This window comes from Xiphophorus hellerii, chromosome 11, assembly GCF_003331165.1.
Source record: "Xiphophorus hellerii strain 12219 chromosome 11, Xiphophorus_hellerii-4.1, whole genome shotgun sequence".
NCBI classification, from domain to species: Eukaryota; Metazoa; Chordata; class Actinopteri; order Cyprinodontiformes; family Poeciliidae; genus Xiphophorus; species Xiphophorus hellerii.
In genome coordinates this window covers 3059027-3068753 of record NC_045682.1, presented here as the reverse complement: position 1 = coordinate 3068753, position 9727 = coordinate 3059027, and the positions used below count along the sequence as shown (strand labels likewise).

The 9727-nt window shown below is 38.5% G+C and overlaps 1 protein-coding gene across 1 annotated transcript; it reads right to left on the bottom strand.

Annotated features, from left to right (window-relative positions):
- Positions 1-4613: 4613 nt before the first annotated feature.
- On the bottom strand, positions 4614-5622 carry LOC116728709 (complement C1q-like protein 2). Its single transcript, XM_032576989.1, has 3 exons — positions 5426-5622; positions 5192-5332; positions 4614-4998 (listed from the first exon to the last, which is right to left on the bottom strand). The coding sequence occupies exons 1-3, from the start codon at positions 5553-5555 to the stop codon at positions 4724-4726; spliced, it is 546 nt and encodes a 181-aa protein (XP_032432880.1). The 5' UTR covers positions 5556-5622; the 3' UTR covers positions 4614-4723.
- Between the last annotated feature and the right edge of the window lie 4105 nt (positions 5623-9727).

The following is a 9727-nucleotide window of genomic DNA, read 5'->3' as shown; positions in this document are numbered from 1 at the left end:
TGATGTAAATCAATTTGGGTTACTGACTACTTGACAGGCAGGCCACAGTTTGTCTGTCTGGGCAGTGTCCTGTCTGATGTGGTGGTCAGTGACGTAGGAGCTCCACAGGGAACTGTGCTTTCTCCCTTTCTCTTCACCCTGTACACCACTGATTTCCAGTACAACTCTGAGTCATGTCACCTACAGACGTTTTCTGATGACTCAGCGGTTGTCGGGTGTATAGGGGATGGAGGGGAGGGGGAGTACAGGACACTGGTGGACAGCTTTGTGGAGTGGTCTGAGCAGAATCACCTGATGCTCAACATTAGTAAGACCAAAGAGATGGTGATTGACTTCAGAAGGAAGAAGACATCTTCACGGCCACTGAAGATCAAAGGGGAAGTGGTGGAGGAGGTGGAGGATTACAAATACCTGGGAGTTGTAATCGGCAACAGACTGGACTGGGCATCTAACACTGACGCTGTGTGCAAGAAGGGGATGAGCAGACTCTATTTTTTAAGGAAGCTGAGATCCTTCAAAGTGTGCAGCAAGATGTTGGAGACCTTTTATCACAGTGTTGTTGCCGGTGCCATCTTCTTTGCTGCTGTGTGTTGGGGAAGCAGCATCAGAGCCAGCGACTCTAATAGACTGGACAAAATCATCAGGAAAGCTGGCTCTGTACTGGGACTAAGGCTGGAGTCCCTGGAAACTGTGGTGGAGAGGAGGACACTGAGGAAGGTTCTGTCTATTATGGACGACAAACAGCACCCTCTCCACCACATAGTGGACAGACAGCGGAGCACCTTCTCACATAGACTGCTCCAGCTCCGCTGTCGTAGGGACAGATACAGGAAATCCTTCCTGCCACATGCCATCTCACTGTACAATAAAAGCTAAATCATTGTTCTGCACTAATCAGTCCGATTTTGCACAACTGCACTATGGCACACTTGCTGTACATACAGTATATTTACATATACAGTACAGACCAGGAGTTTGGACACGGCTGTGTGTCCGGGCTTTTGGTCTGTACTCAGTGCAGACCAAAGGTTTGGACACACTTTCTCATTGAATTCGGTGGGGGTGTGTGTCCGGGCTTTTGGTCTGGGCTGGGTGCAGGCCGGGAGTTTGGACACACAGTTGTGTCCGGACTTTTGGTCTGTGCTGTACATATCTGCATTTTTTTAAAATCTTTGCAAGGACTGCTCTTAAGTTGCCTTTTATATTAACAGCATTTCATATTTTTACAATTTATAGCATTTTATATTTTATTTTTATTTTATCTACAACTACTACTCAGTGGTAATTATTGTGTCTTGTCTCTATGCTGTAACTGTGAAGTAATTTCCCTGCTGGGATGAATAAAGTACTTCTATTCTATTCTATTCTATTCTATTTGAATACACTGCAAAACACAGAATTTTACAGAGTATTTTTGGTTTTTAGTCTAAATATCTTAATAGACTTGAAATAATAAAAAAAATTGTAAGAAATTATTAACTTAAAACAAGCTCCTTTATCTTGCTGAAAAGTTATTTTTAAGGTGTTTTTATTTCAAGTGAAATTCGAACTAGAAACTATACTTATACTTGGTATGATTTTGTGTCTTTGCAGTGTATAATGTCAAAACTGCCGCATTTATTAGGCATAAATAAATTTTTGGGAGACTTTATTTTCATATATAATTTTATTTCTTCTCTTTCCAATAATTGACAATGGCAAAAGAAAATGGAATACTTTTTAATACTTTTGACACAATTTTGAAACACGCTTTTTTGGAAATGTTGACAACCTTTAAGGAATCTCGGTGCCAGGAGAGGATTTAATCTCTAGGATATGCAGTCAGGCACTGTGGATTTGGGTTATGCCAGCTGCGCTCACCGTAGCAACCGCTGACGTACGCTGCTAAAGAACATCCCTGTTCTTCAATGATTGTTTTCTCACACATGCAGCATTACATCAACTCTCCTAACATAAATAATTCATGACCACCAGGAAGGCTTGAAAAATATTTTGAACACTGTTATATCTTCATACACTTCGGTGCATTCTCGTGGCATTCCAACGGAGGGAGTTTGGATCCATTCACTTTGGAGGATGCTTTAGGAGAGACACGGGCCTCATTAGAAAAATATCTCACAGCTGGAGGAGGAAGTTGAAGAGATCTTGGCTGCTACCTTGTCAATCATATGTCTGATAAGTTGCAAAAGGTGAGTAGATGGAGGTAAGAATCTACTTATCTTCTAAGGTCCATATGAGCTACCTGAGACAGAACATGTGAAGGTGGAACCTGATTTTGTTTTACTTTAAAATAAACAAATCACAATAGAAAAAAAAGAATATTCCCAAAAAATCTGATTTAATCCAATCTTATTGAGCTCTCCAACTAACATGTGTCTATAAAATTCCCAGTCATCTGCTTTTAATCCTGTTAAATTCCTTCAGCTCTCTCTGAAGGCTTGCACGTTGTGTTTGTAGATATTGTGTTGGGGTGTGTGTGCGTGTGTGGGTGGACTTGCTTGCCAATCGAAACCCATATAAACACTGATGCATGTAAAACACACATCTGACACGTGGAGGTTGTGCTCTGTGCTGCACGGGTGACCGGACACAGTTTTATTTTAATCCCCTCATGTGGAGCATGATTTTCTCTTGCTGAGGAACCAATCAATGATAACCTCATGACTGACAGCTGCAGTGCAGTAAAATGCAAAGCGCCTCACTGACTCAGCATGTCAAGCATGTTCCTGGAAGCTGCAACATGACTGCAAGGGAATCGGTAATCTGTGCTGACTTCACAGGAACTTGGAGAGCGCTAAAGGAAAGTGTGAAAACTTTTTAACTTTCAGTGTGACTAAATGAAGATGTTTGTTCTGGGCAAATGTTCTGAAACAGCGTTTATTCTTGTTAGTTTTGTTTTAAAGCAGCAGAACTTTCAGGTTATATTTATTTAAGTAGTCTTGAGAAATAGTGCTCCAGGTTTTCTTTTTTTTTCTTTTATATGTACTATTCTCTCTTAGCCACCAGATGCCACTACATCTTGCAAATATGGCCCTTTAAGAAACGTTTTTAAATGTTTTTTTATTATTATTTAAAGTCAAAATGTATATAAACATACAGCAAATAAAGTAAAGGAAATCTTCAGAAAGAATAAAATAAATACATGAGATGATGAGTGAAAATAGAGAAGAATTGAGATTTATAATATTTACCCAACAAAATCATTGGTGTTAATATTATTAGTAGAACCCCTAACAATCTCCTAAAAAGTGGAGCTGAATATTTTTTATTATTATTATTTACAGTCATATTCAATAAATTAGAACATGGGTTCAGAGGAGGTTCATTTGTCAGATTAAAAATACCGTCTGTAAATAATCTTTGAGCAGGTATTAACTACGCTTTTCATTAGGCCCACATTTCTGTATTAAAAATGTTTTATTAATACAGTAACTGACACGTTGCCGAAATGTGCTATACAAATAAACTTAATTGATTTTATTGATCTGATATAATATTCTAATTTTAAAAGTTGTGTCTTCATTATCTGTAAGTGGAAATGATCATAATTAACAGAAATAAAGGCTTGAAAACATCACTCTTTGTGTAATTAATCAATATAATGCATTTCAATTAGTGAATTGGTTTACTGAAATAATTGCACTTCTCAATGTATTCTCATATTGTAATTTATTGAATGGGTCTGTATATTTAGCTAATTGGTTAATTCTATTGCCCTGGATTTGTGTGACAGGACACACAAACTCATTGCTTCTACTGACCTCTATGCTGGATGAGGAGCTTTATCTGTCTTTCCACAACATATTGGGAGGAGAGTGCTTAGGAAAGTAATCTCCACATCTAGCTGTTAAAAAACTGCAGGAAATTGGAAGATCTTCATACAACATTTGAAAAAAGTCATAGGGAACTGGTTGGCATAGTTTAGGATTTGACAGTAAATCTGTTATCAGTTCATAGATGGTTCATGGAAACTGTGGTGGAGAGGAGGACACTGAGGAAGGTTCTGTCTATTATGGACAATAAACAGCACCCTCTCCACCACATAGTGGACAGACAGCGGAGCACCTTCTCACATAGACTGCTCCAGCTCCGCTGTCGTAGGGACAGATACAGGAAATCCTTCCTGCCACATGCCATCTCACTGTACAATAAAAGCTAAATCATTGTTCTGCACTAATCAGTCCAATTTTGCACAACTGCACTATGGCACACTTGCTGTACATATATTTACATATACATATCTGCATTTTTTGAATCTTTGCAAGGACTGCTCTTAAGTTGCTTTTTATATTAACAGCATTTTATATTTTACAATTTATAGCATTTTGTATTTTATTTTATTTTTTATTTTATCTACAACTACTACTCAGTGGTAGTTGTTATTGTGTCTTGTCTCTATGCTGTAACTGCGAAGTAATTTCCCTGCTGGGATGAATAAAGTACTTCTATTCTATATGGAGCACAATATACAATATATATATATATATATATATATATATATATATATATATATATAAGACCTCCTTAGAAACAACTTATAAGTGCAATAATGAGGTTATAGGGCTACTACTAAAGCAACTACTAAATGAAGAAAAAAATTACAGCACATCTTGTTAGAGTGTTATGTTTTTATTTAGTTATGTTTGTAGTTTTCAGCTCAGTTACACAAAACATTCAAGAAATGACATCATGCATTTTGCGTTTTGGTGGTCAGAGGTTTCCCTCAAAGAGGGAAGACAAGGAACCCGCTGAAGGTGCTGAGCCGGTTTTGATCTGCAATGGTCAGTTCGTTCTCGAAGAGCTGGACGTAGACCTGGTTCCCCTCCTCCAGCTCCAGCGCCACTCCGTTGGAAGCGCTGGCTTGTCTCCCTGCTTTGTGGTAGATTGCGACAATGTTCTCACCGTTTTTCTTCAGTCCTGCGTTCAGTTTCCCTGTCTCTCCAACTACTCCGGTGAACCGGAAGTAGTAGAGTCCTTTCACTGGGGCTGTGAAAATTCCTGCAGGTAGATAGGAACAAAGAACGAGGTCCAAACATCTCATCAGTGTTAGAGACAGAGATGCCGACACCTGGACAATGTAGAATGACCGACAACTTCCAAACTCCCATTGTTGTCCAATGTTTAACATCTTTAATTGCAGACCAATGCAATACAAGGTAAAATCATCACTAGTAGTAATAGTTGAAGGTACCTGTCTCTGGATTATACGCATTGCCAATGTTCGTTATCACTTTCTTGAACTCCAGTATGTGACAACGATCAAAAGGCCCTATGGAGGTCCAATCCTGCGACTCGATGAGTGCAGCAGAGAATGCCACTTGAGCCCTATTAGCTTTGGAAGCACAAATAATTTCCACTAATGACCTCAGACTTGGACTCACTACATAAACAAGACTGAAAGAGATGAGGAATTCAGCTAACTAACCTCTCTCTTCGTTCTCCCTCTCAATTTTCTCCAGTCTGGCCATGACCTGCTGGATTTGGTTTTGTATGGTATCCTGGGATCCAACCAAACCGCAAACCAACAATGCCCCAAGAAAAAAGAAGGACCTCATTTTGGCTTTAGGCAAACTTCACCTGCTGCAGTACAAGCAACACTGTCCTGAACTTGTGAAGGATTTACCTATTTATTCAGATATGTTCTGATCTTTGGACTGTGCAAGTAAAAGTCAAACAAGCGGCTGATTTAGCCACACTGGAGTCCAATGTGCAATTGTGAGACATGTCTGAAATAACATGCACTGTTAACCAAACAGCCAGTGTGAAAGTATCTCAGACATCTGATGTAGACAACTGTTCATGTATATTTGTATTTTGTGTGTATAAATGTCATCTTTCTTATTTTATGTGAGTGCACTGCATAGACAAACTGTCCACTCTCCTCACTTTCTCGATCTACTACTCTACAATTTGCATTAGTTGCAGTTATCCAACTTTACTGTTTGTTTTATCTCAGATGTTGATCTCTGCAGAGGGAGGGAGAAAGTGAGGAAAAAAGTGAACAATTTGTCTGTGCACTCAAATAAAAAAAATAGAGATGACATGTAAAAGTTTATATACACAGAATAAAAATATACATGAATATCTTTTCTCAGTCTGAAGTTAAATTAGACCATACTTATCTAGTTTTAGATCAAGTTTATCTTAAGCTGTAAATGAATGAAAAAAATCAGTGACAGATTAATTTAGGAATGGATGTAACCTCATTAGTAGGGCAGTGTTGTGCTAATGAAGCACGCTCACTGAAATGTTAAGCTAACAGTTTTCATCTTGCATGCAAACTCTCCAGATCTCTCCTGTGTTCAAATCTCACATGTATATGATTAACCTTGCATATACTTGTGAGACCCGGAAACAAACACTTTGTGTCCAGATAAAAATAAAGACTGTCAAAGGTCCTCTGACGGTCATGCATCTTGCTTTGAAACATGATGATTTTTCAGCAGGAGAACCGAGACCCATGTTGTAATCACAGCTGATCAAAATGTTGTTGCATATTTGTGTGTATTTACACACTCAAAGAAGCAGGCTTGATATGCAGGTAAAGAGTTTGTGGAGGATTTTTCAGTTTCGCCTGCGGTACCCAGATATGTCCCATTAGCTGTTGTTAAAACATTAACAGAGATTGATCCACGCTGCCAGAAAAGCTCAACAAACTCCTGGTTGTTTGTCTTCTTGTGACAATTTGATCTGCACAAAAACAGAACTGTGACAGTTAGAACCTTTTGGGTAATATGAAATATTCACCTTCCAGTACTGGTGCACGAGCCCTTTAAAATTACTTCAAAACATGCTGATGTTATCATAAAATCAAACTTTTAAGGGAGGTTTTTAATAACTGGTCATTTTTGGGAAGTCAGGATAAATGACAATGGAGATCAAACTGGTCAGCATCCTGCCCAGGACTACAGAGCCTTGAACCCTGTCAGCACCTGAAGCATCGACTGCTTACAACCAAAATGTAGACATAAAAAATGTGACAAATCTGGCTGCAATTAGGTAGGTGTTGTATTTTGAATCAACTCACCCTCCTCCCTTAATAACTGTGTCACTAGGAACTTTGCAGTAGTTGCATTAAGCAGTTTTGAGGGTTTAGCTGCCCAAAGTAGTGAATAATATTTCAATTTCATAGATTTTTTCCAACATATTCAACTCAGTCAAAATCAATATAAACTGAACTGTTTCCATATTTTCAAGTTGGCACACAGTTTCGCACAGCAACCAGTAGAAATATAGATGGTCAGCTCAGCCCATCTCTCTTGTAACACATTATCTGAACAATAATCACTGAGAGTCTAGCTTATTTGTATAGAACATATCACCAACAGAGCAGTTCAAAGTACGTCATAAAAACCTGATACAGTAAATATATTTTGTACCAGCAATAAACATTTTCCATTTTGTCAAATGTTTTCATAAAAATCACCAAGCAAATGCACATCAAAAATGTTGATTCATTTTCCAGCCATTATGAACCAAAGGCAACAGGTGAGTTTTGGACTTGATTTAAAGGAACTCATTGTTTCGGTTATTTTACAGTTTTCTGGAGGTTTGTTCCAGGTTAGTGGAGCATAGAAGCTGAATGCTGCTTCTCCATGTTTGGTTCTGGATCTGGTGATGCAGAGCAGAACCAGAACCAGGAGGCCTAAGAGGTCTGGAAGGTTTTATCCATCCCCAAGTAGTTCAGGGATTTCTAGTCACCAAAAGGGGCATCAGTAGACTATCAGGCAGGCTGAATAGTTTTTAAAACTAATAATAATTCTTCACAAACCTTTGCTGAATGACTCACTGTAGTAATGCTGGAATACAACTGCTACAAAAATTCTTCTAACAGGACAAATGTTATTCTTGTTTCTCTCCATTATTTTTGTCTTTTGTTTAATAATTCCTTTTGCAGCAGACTCCTTTCCTTGTCACTCTTTGTTGTCTGTGGTTGTCATCTTTCTCACAATTTCAGACAAATCCTGTGAGCATGTCCCTCGATATGCAATAAGCTGTGGCCGACTGCAGCTTTTAGTGGTGTCGTTGAAACAAGAGCAATAACGTTTCTGCTGCATGGCCCATTTTCTTCGGCCTTATAGGATGCTATAATGCTCAACGTGTCACAGCATCTCTCAGGACAAGGAATACATTAACGGAGCGGATTATATATTAGATGATCTTGGACAAGTGCCTTACAGGATGGAAATAATGAAGTGCATGAGGGATTTAGGTTTTTCGGCTTTCTTGGGCCCTCTAAGGCACTAAAAGAAGGAGGGATTTATCATTTATTCTGCTGATATGATTTATAATTTGCAAATGAAGATAAAGTCCATCAGGACAGTCGAGAACCTTCCTTCTCAGTATAGTAGTGCAATAGTTCATGGTGGAGTGTGGTAAAAGAGCCTAACAGACGTTGACATATGGATGTTTAATGTTGTGAGTCTGATAAGAGATTTGAGGAGTTCTCAAAATGATTTGAAATAAGCAATTCCAAGTTGTGGCAAATGATCTAATATTCAAAGTTGAGGACCTTCAACAAAACTGCCAACATGACCAGGTCTCCCGGTGAAAGCAGACTGCAGGGTGCTAAAAAAAGACTCCATAAATGCTACCATGTAAGTTATGGACCTAAGAGAGCAGTGACATAGGAAGCTTTTCAAAGGTGAGGCTTGAGAAATTACATAAAATACTACATAAAATGCAAAAATGCAAATGAAGCATATTTGAATGCTTTACTCCATAATCTTAATGAATAAAACTCAAGTGTTGATATTATTATGTTCATCTGGGGTTTTCCCTGGACAAGTGCCTTGTTTTGACATTTCTTCCAGTTAATGCAGTATTTTGATTTGCTGGTTGTGGCCAGATCTTTTTCATCCAAGCAATCCTCTGCCTGGATGAAAAAGATCTGCCTGTAATTGTGACCAGCCACAATCAAACCAAGAACAAACGACAGATTCTGAAAGTATAAATACTAAGTTTTCTAATAATGTTAAACACATAGAAATCAGGAAAAAAACCCAAAAAACATCAAGATGTGGAAATTTGAATGCTGGCACTCTGCAAAAAAGATTAGGGAGAAAACAAGTATCAAAGTTTCAAAAGACTTGTCTCCAAAACTGATCAGCTACCTGGGGATGTTAACAGAAGCTGTGCAGATATCTAATTAGAAATATGTATTTAGAATTTTTCATCTTTTGTTCCATTTTCCAATTAGTGTTTGTGCTTTCTGAGAGTTTTTCGGCTGGCTGGAGAATGCCTTGGTGTTACATCTACTAGATGCAGTCAGTCAGTGTGGAATGCATTATAATATTTATGTCTTGCACAACATTTACCCTGACAGCAAAAGTTATCTGGGCCAAACATAGTGAGAACCAGTGGACCAGTGAACAAACCTGGGCGTTTTTCTTTTACCAACAGGGCGATGTGATGGCGATGTAAAGTAGCCACGTGTTTCTTTCAAACTTTCATCTTATTGGCTGAAATTGATAACTAAAGTGTGTAAATTTGCCATTTAACGACGGTGTGTTTATCAGCTGTGAGTTTCCCCCACATCCCAAAACAGGTCAGATTTACTCCATAAACCAGCTGAATTCAACCACAAAATTTACCAGTCAAATATCTCCTGAACTGCTCTCTATAACATGGAGTGGTTTCTTCATGACGCGTCACAAAGTGTGGTTTATTTACATACACTTGGATGAGTTGTGAATTGATCATAGACGAGGCAGAGCAAGAGTTCAGA

Bases quoted from the DNA above. Each gene is read 5' to 3' on its own strand.
- LOC116728709 (XM_032576989.1), bottom strand. From the start codon at position 5,555: ATGAGGTCCTTCTTTTTTCTTGGGGCATTGTTGGTTTGCGGTTTGGTT. The intron at 5,333-5,425 runs GTTAGTTAGCTG...GTGCTTCCAAAG, and splicing joins GAGGGAGAACGAAGAGAGAG to CTAATAGGGCTCAAGTGGCA. The intron at 4,999-5,191 runs GTACCTTCAACT...ATCTACCTGCAG, and splicing joins TGCGTATAATCCAGAGACAG to GAATTTTCACAGCCCCAGTG.